The sequence below is a fragment of the Quercus robur genome, chromosome 8, assembly GCF_932294415.1.
Source record: "Quercus robur chromosome 8, dhQueRobu3.1, whole genome shotgun sequence".
Classification (NCBI taxonomy): Eukaryota; Viridiplantae; Streptophyta; class Magnoliopsida; order Fagales; family Fagaceae; genus Quercus; species Quercus robur.
In genome coordinates, this window is record NC_065541.1 from 44,046,143 (window position 1) to 44,067,997 (window position 21,855).

General features: G+C 35.9%; 2 protein-coding genes and 1 long non-coding RNA gene across 3 annotated transcripts; 2 read left to right on the forward strand and 1 right to left on the reverse strand.

The window, feature by feature from the left end:
• The first annotated feature begins 3,036 nt into the window (after positions 1 to 3,036).
• On the forward strand, positions 3,037 to 6,767 carry LOC126695646 (basic leucine zipper 61-like). The gene is made up of 4 exons (XM_050392474.1): positions 3,037 to 4,141; positions 4,601 to 4,691; positions 4,777 to 4,903; positions 6,015 to 6,767. Exons 1-4 carry the CDS (start codon positions 3,558 to 3,560, stop codon positions 6,164 to 6,166), a joined length of 954 nt encoding a protein of 317 aa, XP_050248431.1. The 5' UTR covers positions 3,037 to 3,557; the 3' UTR covers positions 6,167 to 6,767.
• Positions 6,768 to 14,541: 7,774 nt separating this feature from the next.
• Positions 14,542 to 16,115, forward strand: LOC126695648 (uncharacterized). The gene is made up of 2 exons (XR_007646063.1): positions 14,542 to 15,616; positions 15,720 to 16,115. It is a non-coding gene; the product is annotated as an uncharacterized LOC126695648 (long non-coding RNA).
• A 697-nt stretch (positions 16,116 to 16,812) lies between these two features.
• Positions 16,813 to 18,988, reverse strand: LOC126696336 (uncharacterized). Its single transcript, XM_050393094.1, has 4 exons — positions 18,458 to 18,988; positions 17,356 to 18,321; positions 17,032 to 17,244; positions 16,813 to 16,920 (listed from the first exon to the last, which is right to left on the reverse strand). Exons 1-4 carry the CDS (start codon positions 18,986 to 18,988, stop codon positions 16,813 to 16,815), a joined length of 1,818 nt encoding a protein of 605 aa, XP_050249051.1.
• Between the last annotated feature and the right edge of the window lie 2,867 nt (positions 18,989 to 21,855).

The window sequence follows — 21,855 nt, forward strand, 5'->3', positions numbered from 1 at the left end:
TACCATGCTAATGAAAGTGGGGGCATAAACATGGTGTTGATATAATATGCAAAGCATTACTTACGTGTGGGAAGTTTGTTCCAACATTCCTTGTGATTAAGACAAGTACTATGATAATACTGGCCACGTTAAGTTTATGGCAAAACTTAGATACAATAATTTAAGTGCTTTACAGTAAGTTCCTTAGTTAAATTTAAACATATAATTGTACTGATTAATAAACACAAATAGTGTTATCTTTTTCTAATGACAATTAAATTTATAGATCAAAAAATCAATTCGTTTGGTTCTAAATATGAGTTGAATTTGAATTGGGCAAAATGAATCATAATTTTTAATTTTTTTTTTTGGCATTTTCATGATTCATGTAAGAAGAGGAATTTGCTGAAGACAGACTAGCAGATTCATAGAAACTTGCTTATATGGATGAATCAAATTTTGCCGCACAAAGCCTAGTTCTTTGTTCGATAGAGCAAAGAAATTCAAGGAACGAGCCTCTAAATATTTTATGGTGACAGATGGTAGAAGACTATTTGTTACACAACTACCAATATATAGAGGCTAAAAGGAGAGAGGCCCCGGGGGGGAGGGGGGGGGGGGGGGTTGGACTTTTAATCCTTGCAATATCATAATTACACAACTAAGCCCAAAACTTTCATTATTCACATGCTTTACTCAAGAAAAGTGTAATTCTTAAAAATTATTTACTCTCAGAGAGAGAGAGAAGTACTTGAATTTAATTTTGAAGAACACACACCCACGAAGATGCTTCATTGCCAGGCATTTGCCTCTAGATGGAAGGCGGCAAATATATTCTAAACATTTGTCTAATAATGATTAGTGCGGCAAACACTTAAAAAAAAAAAAAAAAAAAAACCAACATGAATTCCGGAGGGATGAGATAGAAGAAGGAAGATACGTAGAAACATAGAGATAAAATTAAGGACATAAATATGCCCTACATGTGGGTATGGTTTGGGGACAAAGCAAAGAAAGCCTTAGATCGAGCGTGCAAGCAATTCACATGGGAGCATGACATATGATCCGATCCTTTATAATCCTAGCTCCTTTCCCCTTTCTCTTACAGCTCACTCCCCAAATCTTATCCCACGTACAACTATTCCCACTCATCCTAGCTACTACTACCATTTTCCTCTTTTCATACCATTATGCTTTGCCTCCCATCCATATCTACCACATCAAAGTTTGTGTAATCATTGCTACGTTTTATTAAGTGAAACTAGTGTGGGTTAGTTAGAGTATTGTTTTAATTGTTGAATTTCTTGTTTTTATTAATGTGAGGTTTTGTTTTTATTAATGTGAAGTTTTGGTTAAGTAGTATTGAATCTATTGATGATCTAGAGTGCTAAGTATCAGTTGAGTGATTAAATTTTTACATCCGTCATTGAAGCTTGTCAAGAAACTCAATTAATAAAAGAGACTTTAAATCTACCACTTTACAATCATTTACATAATATTTATTTCATCATAAAACCTATCTATTTAGAACCAAATTCTCTACATTTTATAATTCTAATCTATTTACCACCGCACACCCTTGGTGCGATGATCACTTCACAAGTATAAGTGCTTGTGAGGTGTGGGGGGTAAGGGCCGGGATTCAAGTCTCCAGGAGTGAGTTTCACGTACATATACACTTAGATTAGGTTAGAGTAGAATTTCTATTTTGTATTAAAAAAAAAAAATTCTAATCTATTTAAACAAGCTATTAAGATCGAATGATCGATAAAATTTGAAAAAAGAAGAAGAAGACAAACAAATGAATTTGGCTTACCTCTAATACTTTTTTAACTCTATATGTCCTTTTATTTTAAATATACAATGGCAAGTGATAGTGGATTTTAATCTCTACCTTTTATTTAGTTAGTGGATGATGTGATTGTTTCTCATTAAAACAAAAAGAGATTTTAATTAAAAAAAGTACTGGAGGTAAGCCAAACTCCAAACAAACAAACTATCACTTGAATCGGTTACATAAATTATATTTATCCATTTATGTCTTTATTCAAATATATATTTCGGACAAATCTTCAATAATAGTTTCCTAACTTCCCTAAAATATATTACAATTAGTCAAGAATCATGTCTTATTAAGTGGAGTTACATGACTCATTTTTATCATTTATGTCCTATTCAAATAGAGTAATGCTAGGACTATATAAAATGACACAACTTTTTCCAAAACTTGCCGCATGGTGAGTTATGAGTAGTAGAGATGTAATGATGGATCCATGTGGAGACACATTCTTCCACTCACAACTCACCATTTTATGTGATCCTAGCATTACTTATTCAAATATATATTTCGGACAAATCTTCAATAATTGTTCCCTAACTTCCCTAAAATATATGACAATTAGTTAAGAACCCACTTGTCTTATAAATCGGAGTCACATGAATCATTTTTTAATAATGTTAGAGATACAAATTTTTTTACAAATTTTTTTTACAAACTACTTATGTGGTGGGTAATTATTGGTAGTGATGTTAATAATGGGCCTAGATGAAAACCAATAAGAAGTTGGATACATCAACAGTTTATAAAAATGGTGTAAAATAGTTTGTGGTTGTAACATTGCTCATCATTTTTATCCATTTATGTCCTATTCAAATATATATTTCCGAAAAATCTTCAATATCCGTTTACTATAACTTACAATAAGTTAGGAACCGTGTTTGATTAAGCAAAGATCACTAATTCAAATACTATTTTCTCATATTCCCTTGCAACCAAAGACTCAAAAATTACCCCCCAAAAAAAAAAAAAAACCTCATCCCCTCAGTTTCTAGATAAATTGTAGAAAGATTAGGAGGCTATAAGTAGCAAATAAATCTTGACCCATGTGAGTGTTTGATGGAGACGTTTCAAAACGATCAAAAATTCCAATCCAACGGCTGTAGATTAGAAAAGCAAACTTGAAAAAGGTTTTGATAAAGTGGTAAGAGAAGCATGGGAATGTTTTTTTTTTGGATGTATATAATAATAATGAGACTATAATAAGCTCTCTCTCTCCCACTAAAGAGGCGGTCACAAAGGCACGTGGTGGCTGATTCCGCTAGTTATTAAACTACTGGCGACTTTCCAGTAATACCGTTGAGTCCCAACCTCCTCCCAGCTGTACATAGCTGTCCGATCCTCCCCCATGTGACCCCACTGCACAAACACACACACACACACATTGCATATAACATTTATTAGGATTTTGAAAAGGAGCTGTGTAAGAAAAAGCTTTAAATCCCTCCTCTTATAATGAATGATATGTTGTTGTTGCAATAGTAGTTGTTGTCGTTCATGTGGTTTTTCTTTCTACTTCTAAACATTCTCTAGTTTGCTTTTGGGTATGTTTGAGGCATTTGGTTTGTGAAAAGAGATTGTCATTTTGGTTTTACTTTTCCAAGTTTCAACATTGTGTGTATGTGTGTTGGATTGAGTTTATTATACAAGAAGCTTTGTTGTAGATTAATTGTCATTCAATTTGGTTTGGTGGGTTTGTTGGGGTTGAGTTAATTCTTTCTTTTCCTTACATCATTGTGCTATGGCACAATTGCCTCCAAAAATCCCAAACCTCTCCCCAAATTGGCATGACTTCTCTCACCAAAGAATACCTTCAATTGGGAGTATGACACCAAACATCACCACCACCAATTCCAACCCCACCAATGCCACCACCCAAAACCCTTCTTGGGTGGATGAGTTCCTAGACTTCTCGTCGTCGAGGCGGGGATCTCACCGGAGATCCGTTAGTGACTCGATAACCTTCCTAGAGGTGCCAATGCTAGATGAATGTCGCGGCTCGAATGCACCTCCTGGCTCTGGGGTTGCAAGCAATGAGTTTGATAGGTTTGATGATGAGCAATTCTTGTCCATGTTCACTGATGAAATATCAACTGCTGTGGCCCCTACTGTGTCGTCCTCGAACCCCTCCACACCATCTGATCATAACAGCATTAATGATGAGAAAGAAGCACCAGCACAAGATCATCAGTTGAAGCAGCAACAGCAACTAAAGAATGAATCCGAGGAGGTTGAAAGCCAATGCAATTCAGACTCACAAACTCCACCTAACATGATGCCAAACTCGTCCAACGATAGGATAACTGATCCTAAAAGGGTCAAAAGGTAATCATGCATTAACATTTTTTTCTAAGAGGGTGTCGTTGAATATGTCAATAATTGACAAAAAAAAAAAAAATGAATTGTTATTTTTTCTTCTTTTATAATTCCATAGACCATAGTTATAATTCTTGGCAAAATGAATCACTTTTTAACAATATAATGCGTCTACAAAATAAAAACTTTATATATGAATGATGAAATATGAATCTCTTCCTTTTCATTTTTCTTTCTTTCTAGTTCTTGGCATGAGTAGCAGACAATTTTAATTAATTTCTGATTAGCATCAAATGAGATATTAATATATATAATTTATGCTTTAATATATATGATGAGAAGTAAATCCCACGTCTTATATTGGTTTACATTATGGTTTACAATTATGTAGCAAGAAACAACAATGGTTCCAAAAACTTGCGCTGATTAATTAATATTTGTTTATTATTTTTTTTGGGTTTGGATTAGAATCTTGGCAAACAGACAATCTGCGCAAAGATCAAGGGTGAGGAAGCTACAATACATATCAGAGCTTGAACGTAGTGTCACCTCATTACAAGTATGTGTTTTTATCTATGGATTTTCTGTAAGAGTTGTAATTGTTGTTATTGCATGCTTTAAAATGTTCACAATTTTGTTTGAAGGCTGAGGTTTCGGTGCTGTCACCACGGGTTGCGTTTTTAGACCATCAACGCTTGCTTCTAAATGTTGATAACAGTGCTCTTAAGCAAAGAATCGCGGCCCTTGCGCAAGATAAGATTTTTAAAGATGGTAATTAGCCCTTAATTATCCAATTAACAAAGATTTATTTTCCAATAACATGTTCATAGTTGAATGAATAGTGTTGACTTGTTAGAACATATTTCACACCACGCAATGAATAGGATGTGATGCTCAGTCCAAGTTGTTTCTGGTTGCATTTTTTTTTTTCACCCCCAAAGAATATATTCTATATGATGTACAGAATCGTGTCTAAGATTTTCAAGAATTGACAGGTTCATTTGGATAGAATCTGTTGAATTATCCATTTACCATAGCTCACTTGATATATGAATAACTTTTTATTTTTTAACATTTTAAGTACAGTTGTACTTTTGTTCTATTTTATTTATCTATTTTTTAAGTCCAATAAACTGGTGAAAATATACTCTTCGACTGATTTCGTAGGACTATGATAGGAGTATAGGACAGGGTATCATGCATGACTTTTTTTTTAGCTGTGGAATTCATTATTGAAAGATTCCTTTTCCATGAAACATGCAAACATTTCTTTAATTCATGCCCGGGTTGAATTAACAAGATTTGAAAGAAAATATAACCAAAGAGTAGGTGGGCCTCTCAGTTTACACTCTAAAAAATGGTCCACGGACCTATTAAATCTCAGAATGTCATCATAGAGAAGTAGCAAATCTCAATTTGCAACTTATTTATCATTACTGCTATAAAAATAAAAAATAAAATAAAAAGTTATTTATCATGATTGTATGAATATAAAAAAAAGAAAACAGAAAAAAAATGTTCTCTCATTCTTTGGATGAGGGGAACATTTTGGTGACATTTGATTGCAAACTAAGCAAATCATTCAACTAGAACTTAACCAACAATGAAATCTTTCTTAGCTTCAAATTCTTGGTCACCTCTGTATCCGTGGCCAATGGATCAAATATGAAATCTTTCTTAAATGACCATATAGTGTTTTCTTGAAAATTGCATGTCTAGATTTCATACAACCTTAAGAGAGGGGATGAAAGTGATTGGAGGGTCAACAAAATTAGTTTTGGGATAAAGTTATGCATGCATAACCGTGCAAAACATATGCCATTGTCAGAAAACCTTGGAATGGGCTTTAACCAAATATATTGTATTTTGTAAAACAATGCAGCTCATCAAGAAGCACTAAAGAGGGAAATAGAGAGATTGAGGCAAGTCTATCACCAACAGAACCTCAAGAAGATGGAAAATGGTGCACCACAATCACAACCACACTCTGATGCCAAGGCTTCAATCGATAAAGAACAGCTTCTCCATGTTTGACTCTCTCTCCCACAGACTCCAAGTAGAAAGTCCAAGTACAAAAAAATCAGCTTGATTTTTCTAGGGGTGCTTTAATATATTGCATGTGACCCATCAAAATGTTGGCTAATTTTTCATTAGAGAATGACAAAGGAAGTGTTATTGGGAATCAGTCACGTTCTGGGTGGGGAGGACTTTGGTTTGGTGCTCTCTGTGGCTAACCTGAGCGCTCTCACGTGATGTGTTTACCTTTAAGAATGGGACCACTCAAAGGTTGAATGATTGGATTGCAGGAAAGAACATGTGCATCTGTGGTTTTGAGCCAGGCAGAATAATTAAAAAAAAAAAAAAAACAATTTGAGCTTTGTATTGCTTTTAACTGATTAGGTAGGGTGTTGTGATGATTCTTTTTAGTATTTTATAGCTCATAAAAAATTCTTTTTATATTTTTTTCTTGTTTCCAATATCTTAATCTTGGAAGGCAAAGGTTAGTGGGTTTGTAACTTTGTGTTGGGATGTATGAAAGGAAGGGTTTGTCAGAGTGGTGTTGGGTACTTTCAGGTCAGATCTATTGTACTTTTTCCAGTGTTTTTCTTGGTTGTATGATAAACTTTATTCATCATATTGATTATGAATTTTCTTTTCTTGAATAAAAAAAAAAAATGTAAAGATCCATTTGTGAACGTGAATATTAAATATTGAGCAGAGATTCATTTATTTTATTAAAATTAATTTTTTTATTAAAAATATTATAGATTAATATAAAAATTAATTGAAACAGTACAATGAGATCCATAAATAATATCAAAAAGTACAATGAAATCTATAAATAATAACAAAAATAAGCTAAATAGTAAAATAAGTTAATAAAAATAATTCATGCCAATTGCACACTAAACACTGAATTTCATAAAATATGGGTCCTGAATCTTTTATTTTGGATGGACAAAAGATCAATTCTAAACGTGAAGAACTTCCAAAAAAAAAAAAAAAAATCTAAACATGAACAAATTAATAAAAATTCAATTTTTTTAATAGAAAATGTCTTTAATACCTTCAAATGACAAACACATCATGAACATTAAAAGCCATTTCTCGTTAACTTGTCTACGTGATGTGTTTATTATCTGAGGGTATTAAGGATATTAATGTGTTTTTTGTTCTTGTTTTTAAAAAAGTAGAGGCGTAATTTGCATCTATCCTAAACTTAAAGAAGAAAAAGTGATTTTTATCAATTTTAATTTTGAAAACTTCATTATGTGGAAGAAAATTTAATGGATATTGTCATTAAAATTATGTAGAAATACATGCCTTCGAATATAGGACAATGACAGTTGCAAGATCTCCTCTTTACTTTTAAATATAGCACGATATCCCATTATCTTTTCGTAATGAATGTTTTACACTATCTGTTAATATTTTCTTTTAAATAAATAGAGAGTATTTTTTTTTTTTTTTATATATAAAAAATGTCCTAATCCATACATTAATGTCCTTAATACTAGAATTTGATTGATCAAATATACCATAATATTTTTATAGAACATTAGAATCATTCAATAACCTTAGCCTTAAGACACAAAGACCAAATTCAATTAAAACTATTTTAATTGATTTTTGATAATTTGAACCCTAGTTTTCCTCAAAAGAAGGAGAAGGCAATGTTGCTAATCTACAAAGTTTTTATTTATTTTTTTATTTTTTATAAATATTTTCTTTTTAAGACTAAAATTACAAGCCTCTTGGCCATAAAATGAGATTTATAATATAATTATCCACATAATTTATGTAAGATTGATGAAGTAACAATTAAACAAAAACAACCAATTGGAAAGCAATATATAAAAAGTATATTAAAAAAAACATTATTTTTATTTTAAATATGACTTAGGAGAATACTTTTATTTTTTTTATTTTTTTGAGAAAGACATAGGAGAATAACTTTAAGAGTAAGAGAGAAAATAAATTGTTTGATGATGATTAATGTGGGGCCCAATAATTTGTGGCCCTGGCCCATTTATTCATTGGGGCCCAAGGCCCGAGCCGAGGAAGGTTATAACCCAGGATCGGTAATACAAGTACAAAATAGTCTTGTGACACGGCCGATGACGATTCAGTCATCGGCATGCCCGAGGTCTCACAAGAAGGAAGGGTAAAAACGGTATAGGAACAGTTTGGAAAAAATCTAAAATATCTAGGTCAATAGAGAAGTATACGCTGGAAAGTATATCAACCAAGGAAAGCTATCTTTACTGTCATTCAATATTCTGCACCTGACAGAGCCACACTCTCCAGCTTTTATAACCACCCTCAACCACTCTGGATATGGGCTGATGGGACAAGTATCAGTCTTGGAAAAGTCGATCCTACACATGGATGAATGATAAGAAACGTATGCTAGTATAAAAGGAAAAGTGAGCAATCCAGAGCAGGGGATGGGAAAAATGGCCAAAAACCAGAGTCTCCCAGCCCGCCTCCAGGAGAAAAACTCCTAGGGTGAACATGAGTTAGTTGCGTACGAACGCCATGAAAAAATCACCGTCTTGTGACCAAGGCCTAGCCTTTCAAACCCACGCTCTATAAATGATATTATTTAGGCCCTTTTACGTGCGAACCCAATATTATTAAGAGTCGTTACAAATTACGTCCACACAATTGGCGCCGTCTGTGGGAAAGGCTTGTGTGTTGGCACAGGCGGTAGGTCGAGACAGTCCTCTTGTCATTTCTAACAGCCGGTTGTAGTGTTCTAGCGTAAAGTTCCACTAGGGGCTATGTTTTCTTTACTAGGGGCTACGCTTCGTAGCGTCAGCAGCACGGATGGTTCTAGGGGTTTGGCCGAGGAGCTAATTCCCCTACAAACCAAGGTCTTATGCCGTAGCCAAGGGGTTAATTCCCCCAACTACTTATCAATATCAAAATCAAGTTTTGGACAGAACCAAGGTATTGCATGGTCCTCGGACTCAAACTTATGGGGAAACCAACTACTTATCAAAATCAAGTTTTGGACAGAATCAAGGTATTACATGGTCCTCGGACTCAAACCTATGGGGAAACCAACTGCTTATCAATATCAAAATCAAGTTTTGGACAGAACCAAGGTATTGCATGGTCCTCGAACTCAAACTTATGGGGAAACCAACTACTTATCAAAATCAAGTTTTGGACAGAATCAAGGTATTGTATGGTCCTCGGACTCAAACCTATGGGGAAACCAACTACTTATCAAAATCAAGTTTTGGACAGAACCAAGGTATTGTGTGGTCCTCGGACTCAAACCTATGGGGAAACCAACTACTTATCAAAATCAAGTTTTGGACAGAACCAAGGTATTGTGTAGTCCTCGGACTCAAAACTATGGGGAAACCAACTACTTATCAAAATCAAGTTTTGGATTGGGCCAAGGTATTGCATGGTCCTCGGACTTAGAATTTTGGGAAGGTCGGCTATTTAAGAAGATTTCTGAATCACCCAGTCCTCAGACCAAATACCAGAAAAGGTTAAGGCTAGGAAAGCTATTAGGAAGATGGCGAAACGCCCTATTACTCAACAACCTGCAGGGGCTGTTCATTTTTTGTTGCATATCCTCCGCAGGTTGTTTCCTACACCGCACCGAGCATTCAGTTGTCATTTCGGTTATTTTTGGGGTAAGTATTGTTTTCTCAGGTCGGCATTATTGTGTCAGGCAACTCCATTAAGTTCATAATAATATCTTTTTCTTAACAAGGGCTTTGACCCTAGGTATCACTTGTTCAAGTTAGCATTTTTGTGCCGAACAGCTCTCATAAATTCATAATAATGTTTTTCTTTCTTAGTAGGGTATTTCGGCCCTAAGTATTGCTCTCTCAGGTCGGCGTCATTATGTCAAACAGCTCTAATGAGCTCATTATAAATATCTTTTTCTGTTTTTCTTAGTAAAGATTTCCGCCCAAAGTATCATTTGTTCAAATTGGCATTATTATGCCGGATAGTTTCAATAAGCATAGAACAAAGTCTTTTTTCTTAACTGGGACCTCGGCCCTAAGTATCGTTCGTAATATAAAAATAAAAGAGAAGTCACAGGATAGTACGTCTATTCACGGCATAACTATTTCAAAAAGAAGAGGTAGAATATATGAAGTAAGGCAATGACGACTTTTATTAATATAAAGAGGTATTACAAAGTACAATGAAGGGCTTAAACAGGCCTATATAGAAAACAAGTTACAAAAACAATAAAAAAAAAAAAACAGTCAGAAATCTTTTTAAGCTTTGCTCCTAAGTCTTTCCAAATTCTGCCCCAATAGCACCCATATTGAGAGGAGGACCTTCCTGGGTGGAAGAGGAGAAGAAGAGGAAGAAGGAAAAGCACCAGGATGGATCTGGTGATGGGAAAGAAGAAGAAGGGGAGGCAAAAGAAGACACCAGTGAACGAAGAGAGGAAGAAGCAGGGACACTTAGTCCCTGCATCAGTCCTGACTCCTAACACGTTGGTGCCATGTTAGCTATGCTCATGAGAGAGCGGTTGGTACTGATAATGAGTGACCCCAACTCAGTCACGCCAAAAGTTTGACGCGACGAGCCCCTACTTCGGATTTTGGCTGAAAGAAAGGTAAGAAGGATCTTGAGTCTCTGCCATCCCTGCCCTGATCGAGCCATTCTGAGCTTCATAAGAACATGGTATTTCTGGGAAGGGTATGACTCCTTCATTACTTACTCCTATCTCAAACGTATCACAATTTAAGGTGTAACTAGCGGATAAGGTAAATTCTGGAAGAGGCTAAGGGTTTCAGATTTCAGAAGGATTAAAAGGGTCTCTGTACAAGAGAAATAACCTCTTGCTTTTCTTCTTATATGAAGGGCAAAACGGAAGGTATTTAATCTGTCCAGATTTCCAATAAAATTTGTAAACGAGAATGTACCCGTTCCACTTCCCCACACTATCAACAACTGTCAAATTTAAATGGTCTCGTAAATGGAAATCATTAAAGGCGCGTTTTGAATAATCAAACGGTAGGAACGCATCGTGAATGAATTCAGAGGAATGTCTCGTAACCCGGTATGTTTCCTGGGCAGATGAAGAGACACCAACATTAATGAAGAACAGAGTTAAACGAGCCGTAATAAAGGCTTGGCATTACCAAAATCCTCCTCTCCAACCAAGAGGTCGGACAGCAGGATTTTGAAGGGCTATTGTGGGGCCCAATAATTTGTGGCCCTGGCCCATTTATTCATTGGGGCCCAAGGCCCGAGCCGAGGAAGGTTATAGCCCAGGATCGGTAATACAAGTACAAAATAGTCTTGTGACATGGCCGAGGACGATTCAGTCCTCGGCATGCCCGAGGTCTCACAAGAAGGAAGGGTAAAAACGGTATAGGAACAGTTTGGAAAAAATCTTAAATATCTAGGTCAATAGAGAAGTATACGCTGGAAAGTATATCAACCAAGGAAAGCTGCCTTCACTGCCATTCAATATTCTGCACCTGACAGAGCCACACTCTCCAGCTTTTACAACCACCCCCAACCACTCTGGATATGGGCTGATGGGACAAGTATCAGTCTTGGAAAAGTCGATCCTACACGTGGACGAAGGATAAGAAACGCATGCTAGTATAAAAGGAAAAGTGAGCAATCCAAAGCAGGGGCTGGGAAAAATGGCCAAAAACCAGAGCCTCCCAGCCCGCTTCTAGGAGAAAAACTCCTAAGGTGAACACGAGTTAGTTGCGTACGAACGCCATGAAAAAATCACCGTCTTGTGATCAAGGCCTAGCCTTTCAAACCCACGCTCTATAAATGATATTGTTTGGGCCTTTTTACGTGCGAATCCAATATTATTAAGGGTCGTTACAAATTGCGTCCACACAATTAATTATCCATAAATTTAGAGAGAGAGAGAGAGAGAGAGAGCATATGTGGTTAATTGGTCACTAGTTATAAGAGTGAAGTTTTTTAGATGGAGAGAGGAAGAAGAGACTTTTGATGGGTAGATGGAAACATATATTTTTTGGCAAATGATAAAAGTTTTTTTTTTTTTTTTTAATCTTTGAATTATTTTTTTATAATCTTATTGGTGGGATGATGAGATTTGAAATCTAGGAATCTCTATTGAAAACACCAAGAAAAAAAATGAATATGGATTTTTTTTTTTCAATTTTAGTTAGATATAAACACTTTTTCCAAAAAGAAAATGTAAATAATTGTGAAAAATATTTTCTTTTAGGCTATTATATAAGTATATTATGAGACTTTTTTTAAAAAAAAAAAAAAATTATTTTTATTCGGAGACCCTAGGTCTAGGAGGTGAGCAGGCCTTGGTGTGGGATTCGATCTTAGGTTCAGTACTGTCCCCATACATGAAAAATTCCTAGTCATTGAGTTAACATATGCATTAGGAAAACAGTTTGATAACAGAACAATTATTGTTAGACAATTTTTTTTAAAAACGATTTCGTACTAAGGACTATAGTTTAATGCATAAATTAAAGAAAGTTAAAGCATAGAATCACTTGATTATGATGATTTGTCATCTTTCATTCACTCGAGATTGTAGAAACATAGCATGGTGAAGTACAGAGGCCTGACTTCCTATAAACCTAAGCATATATTTCTTCTACTATTCATCTTGCATAAATTCCCCAAAAAGAAATGAGTCATATTGAGGAACACATTAGCCTGAGATCAAAAGCCCAAAAGTAAAATCTCGATAGCCATAAAATGACAGCTAAACTGAGCTAAGGGCATATATCCCATGAAATGGATCCAAAACCGTGATTCCGTGACTATTGAATAAGGTGTGCACACCCTATTAATTAAATTCCACGACAACCCCGATCTCCCTAACACTATCTTAGTATAAAACTTAAATGCGCATGGTTTGGGTCCACTGTTCAAGTGCAATAACCCAACACAAAACATACATGTGATAAATTTTGGACATGTATTTGCGTAATATCCCCCCCAAAGAGCAAAGCCTTCAAATTCAAAGAGACCCACGTACCTGTGTTGCTCTCTCTAACCATTGTTTGTTTCTTTGTTAAAAGCAATTCCTTCAATATAAGGGAAACGAGAGGTTAGCCTTTGCTATTCCTGGCTATAGTAATCCTTTCTAGACAGGATCTTGGCCAAATTAAGCCATTTACAGTGTTAACATACAGAAGCTCATTTGACTAGCAGGTGAACCTCTCTATTTCTATTACTATTGACCTATGAAACTGAGTAGCTTGAATGAAAGAATGGGACTTAATGAGCCGTTGTAATTTGTTTGTTTGTCTTCAACCGTATACCTTATCTTCTTCCTTTATTTATTTATTTTTAATGATGGAAAAGTTTGAAACCTAATTACCAAGGCAAGATCTTTTGGACCCATCCCTGAGGAGTAAACCCATGATATATGACCCTACCTATTAGAATCTATATCAAGTAATCCCAGGAAACTCCTAGTAAAGATTGAACCCGCTTAGCTTATCTCCTAATATGCACTTTTAAAAAAATTTACCATTGAGTCTACAACATCCTTAACCTTATTTCATCATTCAAAATCCACAAAAAAATAAAATAAAAAAGATAATTTTAGTTCGTGTTTGAATAAGCTTAAAATTATGATTTTATTTAATCAAATTAGGTTAGTCTATTCAGTTGGTTAAGTTGTAAACCAACTCTTATAATTTTTATAACTTATGATTAAGAATGAAAATTTAAACTCGTCCCATGGGTACCCACTAGGGGTGTGCAACAAACTTGCCAACTCACCAAAATTGATCCGACTTAACCCAACCCATCTTGTTAGGTCAGTTTTTAAGGGTTGGTAGGTTTGGTTGGGTCATGATTTTTTTTTATAAATTTTTTTTAAGTGGGTCTGGTTGGGTTCGGGTCATAAGATTTACAAATCTGCCTAACTTGACCCAACCCACCAATAGTTAATATATTTTTAAAATTTTAAAAATATATTATATAATTTTATTAATTACTTTTTTGCCCCTCTTCCTAAATAAAACTCAAACCCTAAGTTCTTCTCATATAATTTGTGTTTGTTTGGTGTTATGCTCATGATTATTTGATTATAAAATTGTTCTTATTTGTGATGGTGTTATTCTAATGCTTAATTTAATAATAATAATAGTAATTTAAAAAAAAAAGAACTATCCAATCCATGGGTCCAACCTGACCCAACACGATCCAAGTGGGTTGGGTTGGGTTGGACCTCTGTGATGGGTTGGGTTAGGTTGAAAAAACTCTTCAGCCCAATCCAACTTGTGAGTCGAGTTGGGTTTGAGTCATGAGATTTACAAATCCGCCTAACTCAATCTGACCCACCAATAGTTAATATATTTTTAAAATTTTAAAAATATATTATATAATTGGGATAATTACACATTACCCACCTGTGGTTTACCTTTAATTCTAAGTGCCTACTCGTGGTTTGAATTTTGACACTTTGCCCACCTGTGATTATCTCCGTCTATGTGCCGTGTGCCCACCTCTCCCTCACCGTTACTCTAACATAGGAAATAGATCAAAGTCACTCCCATCCAGATCAAAACACTCACTTTTCCAAAAACCACTCAGTCACTCTCATCCGCTTGCTCACCAAAAATCACTCAGTGTCACTCCCAAAAATCACTCAAAATCACTCAAAATCACTCACTCACTCACTCACTCCCATCGTTCATGCAAACCGAACCGAGATAGACAGCTTCTCCGTTCATCTGTGGCAGGAAGACTCACTCATGGGTATCGCGCTTCGCTTCACTTGACTGGGAGTTTAAAGCTTGACTGGGTATCACGCTTCGCTTCACTTGACTGGGAGTTTATTGCTGTTCTGTTCAGCCGTTGCAGGTAGATTAGGATTTTGCGTTTTAATCTTTGAAATCTAGGGTTCTGAATTGGGTCTTAAAATGCTGGTGGATTTTAAAATGCCGGTGCCGGTGGTGGGTTTTAAAATGTTGTCATCGGTGGTGGGTTTTAAAAACCCATTTCTGCCGGTGGTGGGTTTTAAAATGCCCGGTGATAATTGTATTTCTTTCTTCCTCACTTAATATGCACGGTCACTTTGTTAAAATTCCTGTGGGTTTTAAAATTGGGTAGTCTTTCTTCCAAATTCTTTCTTCCAAATTCGGTTCTTGCTTAACCATGGAACTGGTTTATATCTGCATTTTCTTATTACTGGCTTAACAGTTATGAATATATATCTGCATTTTCTTATTACTTTAAAATAAAGGTCTGTGGCCCATCAACTTTTTTAACAATGTGGTTGTAGCATGAGTAATTGTTACTAAATTTAGATGAGTTGATTCTTGCCACTCGTAACAGATTTGTTGGTCTATAAGCTTGTAACAAATTTTTGCTATGTCTTCATCAACTGGTAATGGCTCTACAACTAGTGGTTTCTACCGTGCTGGAGATGGTCATTTATGTACCCTTGAGAATTGTGCCCTAAGAACAAGTCGAAAAGCTGGTAACTATGGAAGAAGATTCGTTGGTTGTAGTCAATTTAATGTAAGTAACAATTACATTGTTGTATTTGAATTGAGTTGAATTGAATTATTAGTTGTGATTAATTGTGAACTGTGAAATTAATTGTTATAATTGTAATGCTCAGGTTGGTTCCAAATGTGGCTTCTTTTAGTGGGTGGATAACGAAACTTGTAAGAGTGACCGTGAAAGGATAAGTATGCTTGAGAATGAATTGCAGCTTGCAAATCAGAGAGAAATGACAACTAAGGAAATGGAAGAAAGATGTAACCGGAGGGAAAGAGAAACTCATGAGCTTTATGTAGAAATTAGAGAGAAACTTAAGAGAGTTAGAGAGAGTGAGAGATTGTACAAGATGGCATTAGTTTTGTCATGGTTATTTTTCATTTTTGTAATGTTGTTGTTGTGTTTTGCCTCAGTGAACAATAATGTAAGAGCGAGGAACCTTAATCTGCCATGATGCTTGGTGGGATGTTGAAATGTTATTGGGTAATTGAAATGGAAAGTGTTGTTTTTGTGCAAATATTGTTTAGTATAATTTTTTTATTCCTTTTTACTTCATCCTGTGATTGATATATATTGGCACAAAGTGTTATGTGGAAATGTTAATAACATAATAACTTGAATGGAACATGTTGGTTCAATATATACACCTGTGTCAATGCACACCTGCCTATAAATAGAACATGTTTTACACATATACATGATTTGTTGCACACCTGCTATAAATGGAACATGTTTTACACAGACACATGATTTGTTGTGTGAATACATACACCTGTGTAAATCCACCAAAAGAACAAGACAAGAAAAACAGAGTCCACCAAAAGCACAAGACAAGCACAACACAACAAAATACTTTATCCTATTTCAATGCACATTAACATTAATAAAAGTGAAGAGTCATTGAGCACATCATGTGACTTCACAAAATAAAAGAAGAGCAACCTATTCAGTGACTTTACAAAATAAAAGTGGAGACATTAATAAAGTTTTATGTCACATGCATACAAAATTGCCAACATTGTTTTTGGCACATCCTGTGACTTTACACATCTTCCAATTAAAACCCACCAACTAGTCCACTAGTGCTCAGACATACATATTTCCAACCGAAATTGCCAATATTGTTTTTGACACTTGACATATACATTAAACAAGTGAACTATAACAAAAAAGTTGTTGAAACTTTAACATCTTCCAAGTTGTCATTTACTACTTTAGGTGCCCTTGCCAGCTGCATTCTTGCCCTTGCCAGCTGCATTCTTGCCCTTTCCACCAACTGGTTGAAACTTTCTGCCTTTAAACCCCCTAGCAGATGCACTTGGCTGCATAACCAAAATCCAACAGTTAGCAAGATGATCCAACAATTAGCAAGATGATCAAACAATAGCAAGTAAGAGGAAAAAAATAAACAAAATAGAACAAGTCAGAGGTGCCTGAGATGGTAAAGAATCCCATGTCTCTCTAGGGATATGGAAGCTTGGTTGTGAGGGTGAAGAGAACCAGTTAGCCTTAGATCTAGTTGCAGGTTGAGTTGCAGCCTCAGATCTATTGTTTGGTGCAGGTTGAGATGCAGTTTGATCAAAAGCTCTGTATGCACTCTGAGATCTAGCACTTGGTGGCTGGGATGCAGTTTGAGGTGTTGCAGTCTGCTTTGTTTTTGTAGATTTACTGCCTTGTGCCGACAAAGAGGGTAGTACAAGTTACACACTCGAAATACTTGAGGAAATGAATATAGTTCAAAGCATGGAAATACTTACAGCTGTTGATTTAGCAAGTCTATCTCTTCTCTGCCATGGAGTTTCACCAGTGATGCCTGCCTTGCACCCTCTTGCATTATGTCCTTCTTTCTTGCACTTCCCACACTTGATTGCCTTGTTCATCCTAGAAACTCTATAAGGGTTCCTTGGCTCTTCAAGATCTCTTTTTCTTTGCTTTGGTGGTCGGCCAGGTGGTTTATACACATGAGGAGCAACAGGAGCAGGTTGGTTAGTCTTAACCCACTCAGACTGGCCAGGCATTGGCTGTATTATCTCTTTGTATGTTTCAGCAAATGTCTCTTTTAAGTAACAAGGATGCACATAGTCCTCCACTCTCTCCAGGTTCTTAACAATAGCAGAGATCCCATGTTTGCAGGGAAGTCCTGTCAAATCCCAAATCCTATAGCTGCATGCTTTCTTAGCCAAGTCAACCACATGTCTCTCATGACCATTATCAACCTCATACATGAAGCTGCCTGCTGGAGTAGCACTGAAAGGTATAGAATCATGTTTTAACTTCTCTAATTTGTCTTGAATATTAGGACAAACTTTTCCAGTGTATTTTGCTATACCTCTCATCTTTTTGTATTGTTTGGTCATGAGCCTAACTCTAATCCACTCCAACATTGCTAAAATTGGCTTATCCCTAGCTTCTAAAATCATGGCATTAAAAGACTCACTCAAGTTATTAGCTAAACAATCACACAAAGCTCTACTACTAAAGTGAGACTTAGACCATTGTGCAGGGTTGATGTCAGCAAGATACTCCCATGCCTTGACATCCAAATCCTTCATTTCCTGCATTCTTCTTTCAAACTCCCTCACTGTTGTGGCTCCAGCACATCTCCACAGTGCATCCTTCAACTCCAAGCCCTTATGATCCACTTTGAAATTATTATAGATATGCTTCACACAATATCTATGCTCACAAGTTGGGAACGGCATCTCAATTGCAGGTCTAAGGCCCTTATACAAGTTACAAAACAGAACAAGTAAATATGTTAGTACAATTGTTACAAAACAGCAGGTTTGTTACAAAACAGCATCTCAATTATTATTGAACTTTAAAAATGTCTACAAAACAGCATCTCAATTATCATACCTTTTGTCTGTCACTGATGAAGACCAGATTAAGTTGCTGTGGATCCCCAATGTCATCTGAAAATTGCTGCAGAAACCATACCCATGAATCTTTGTTTTCTTGCTCAACAACAGCAAATGCAACTGGGAAAATGTTGTCATTTGCATCTCTAGCTATGGCAGAAAGTATTTGCCCCCCAAATCTGCCTTTCAAGTGGCACCCATCTAAACCAATAATTGGTCTACAACCTCCCAAAAACCCAAGTTTTTGTGCATTATACCTAATATACATTCTCTTAAATTTCGGCTGTGCATTTTCATCTTCCATTTCAGTTTGCAAAATAACCCTACTTCCTTTATCAGTCAATCTTATCATTTCTGCATAATCCCTAAGTTTCCCATATTGCAGCTGTTCATCCCCAGTAACCAAGTCAGTAGCTTTCCTTTTTGCCCTATACACTTGACTGTAACTTATGTCAACTTCAAGTGCTTGCTTCACATGATGTTGAACACTAGCCACTTTCCAATTGGGGTTTTTGTCAAACTCCTGCATAAACTTCTTTGCAACATAAGTTGAAGTCACTTGGCTGTTTTTGAAGGATCTAGGGCAAGTGCACTCCGGATTGAATGTCTTTATTTGGAATGTCAACTCTTCAGGTAGTTGAGATGCATAACACCTCTATCCACATTCATTGATACAATAAACTGATATCTTCTTCTTCTCATTCAGCTTGAACTTGATATTTACTGGCTTCTTTATCGCATATTCCCTCAATGCCTCCCTAAATACTTTAGAGTTTGGAAACTTCATTCCTTTCCTTAACTCTGGCTTTCTCATGTCAGTTTGGACATTAAACTCAGGTTCTTTTGCAGCTGGTGCTGGCTGATCATCATCAGACCCTACTAGACTTTCCATGTCATCTTCAAGAGGTGGGTCAATCCATTCACCCTCTTCAAGAGGTGGGTCATTGTCAGCTGCAGTATTCCTATGTGGGGCTGCATACACATGTACATCCTCATGGGTAGATGGCCCATCATCTCCTTCAGAGGGCCTATGTGGGGCTGCATGTGTAGATGACCCATCATCTCCTTCAGAGGGCCTATGTGGGGCTGCACGTGTAGATGGCCCATCATCTACATTTCCAAAAACATCATCATCAAAATCTGGCCCCTCAAACCCTTCCTCTAACCAATCACTATCACCTTCTTCAGCATCCACATTACCTCCCTCATGCACCTCATGCACATCATCATCACTCTCACCCACCTCATGCACATCATCATCATCATCTGCTACTTCCTTATTACCAAATGGTTGTTCAACAGCAAGTGGCTCCTCACCACCCTCAATATATAGTGTTATCTTATCTGTAGGCCATGCAGCATGGATCTCACACATATAAACAACATCATCATCTTCATTTATAAGCCTTAACCCTTGCTCCAAATTACCTCCAGGAATAAGATAATGATATCTACTTGTACTAAGTGCCCCCACATCACAACAAATATCTTGTATTTCAAAATAACTAAGTCTATCTGGGTCAACATTATCAACAAAAGAAGTACTACCTCCTAAATATTCCAAATCTGGGTTCCACACAAACTGCCCACCATGATGAATCTCAAAATTGAATACTAAGTCAGCCATCTGCATGTAAAACACAACAGAATAAATGAAGATGATAAAAACTGAGGCATCTAGTTCTAAGTCAGCATCCACATTACCAAATGGTTGTTCAAAGCCTTAAAGCATACATATAAAAATGAGGCATCTAGTTCTATTGTTAATAAAGACTCAATACCTATATGGATAAGAGTAGTAATAAGAGCAGCACCATTAGTTAACTGGTCGATTATTATCACAAACTTATTTCAAAACAGAATTGAGCAAACAAGAGAACTCAGAATGCAGTTGGACTTATTTTAAAAATGCATATATAACCATCCAGCTTATATCATAATTGACTGAATAATTATTTCAATAAAATCATGAGCATTATTCAACTTTTAAAGGGAATGGAGGGTAACTATAACATGCTGTCCACAACAGACTCAACCAGTAACATTCTAATTAATCTGAAAATCAAAACCAATGATCAATTTGGTAACATAAGCAGTAAATCAAACTGATTTCAAATTGACAGAAGCAGTAACCAATGATCAAACTGATTTCAATTTGATAACATTCCACAAAAACAATTAAACAATACAAATCACGGCAGAGAGAAAGCGATACCCAGGAGTGAGTCTTCCTGCCACAGCTGAACGGAGAAGCCGTCTTCGTTGGTTCGGTTTGCACGAACGATGGGAGTGAGTGAGTGAGTGAGTGATTTTGAGTGATTCTTGGGAGTGACACTCAGTGATTTTTCGTGGACAATCTTGAACGAATGGGAAATGAGAGTGACTTTTCAACTATTTCTTACGTTAACGGTGAAGGGGGAGTGAGTGAGTGATTTTGAGTGATTTTTGGGAGTGACACTGAGTGATTTTTGGTGAGTAAGCGGGATGAGAGTGACTGAGTAGTTTTTGGAAAAGAGGGTGTTTTGATCTGGATGGGAGTAACCTTTGATCTATTTCCTATGTTAGAGTAACGGTGAGGGAGAGGTGGGCACACGGCACATAGACGAAGATAATCACAGGTGGGCAAAGTGTCAAAATTCAAACCACAGGTAGGCACTTAGAATTAGAGGTAAACCACAGGTGGGTAATGTGTAATTATCCCAATATAATTTTATTAATTACTTTTTTGCCCCTCTTCCTAAATAAAACTCAAACCCTAAGTTCTTCTCATATAGTTTGTGTTTGTTTGGTGTTATGCTCATGATTATTTGGTTATAAATTTGTTTTTATTTGTAGTTGTATTGTTCTAATGTTCAATTTAATAATAGTAGTAGTAGTAGTAATTTTTTTTTTTTTTTTTTTTTTTGAGGATCAATAGTAGTAGTAGTAGTAGTAGTAGTAATTTTAAAAAAAAAGACTATCCAACTCATGGGTCCAACCTAACCCAACCTAATCCAAGTGGGTTGGGTTGGACCCTTATGATGGGTTGAGTTGGGTTGAAAAAACTCTTCAACCCAATCCAACCTAACCAATGCACGCCCCTAGTACCCGCCCACTTTGCCTCCTAAAATGGTGGGGATGGGGGTTAACTTCTTCTCCTAAAGTGACTTTAGGGTTTAGGCAAGTATTGGGGAACCAATTCCATACTCGCCCCGTTTATAGTTATATATTAAAGAAAATACTTTTTTATAATATTTTTATAGGTTTTTTTTATAAGGTATATATATTTTAACCTTTAATCTTAAAATTATGATATACTTTGCTGTTGTACTATTGAATTTATATTTTTATATTTAATTAATATTTAAATTATTTATTATTTTAAAATTTTGTACTATTATGTTTGTTATTTTTGTT

Coding starts and splice junctions, on each gene's coding strand:
- LOC126695646 (XM_050392474.1), top strand. CDS start 3,558: ATGGCACAATTGCCTCCAAAAATCCCAAACCTCTCCCCAAATTGGCAT. Junction 4,142..4,600: donor GATCCTAAAAGGGTCAAAAG/GTAATCATGCAT, acceptor GGTTTGGATTAG/AATCTTGGCAAACAGACAAT. Junction 4,692..4,776: donor GTAGTGTCACCTCATTACAA/GTATGTGTTTTT, acceptor TTTTGTTTGAAG/GCTGAGGTTTCGGTGCTGTC.
- LOC126696336 (XM_050393094.1), bottom strand. CDS start 18,988: ATGCAGGAGTTTGACAAAAACCCCAATTGGAAAGTGGCTAGTGTTCAA. Junction 17,245..17,355: donor GACTTGCTAAATCAACAGCT/GTAAGTATTTCC, acceptor AAAACAAAGCAG/ACTGCAACACCTCAAACTGC. Junction 16,921..17,031: donor GGGATTCTTTACCATCTCAG/GCACCTCTGACT, acceptor TTGGTTATGCAG/CCAAGTGCATCTGCTAGGGG.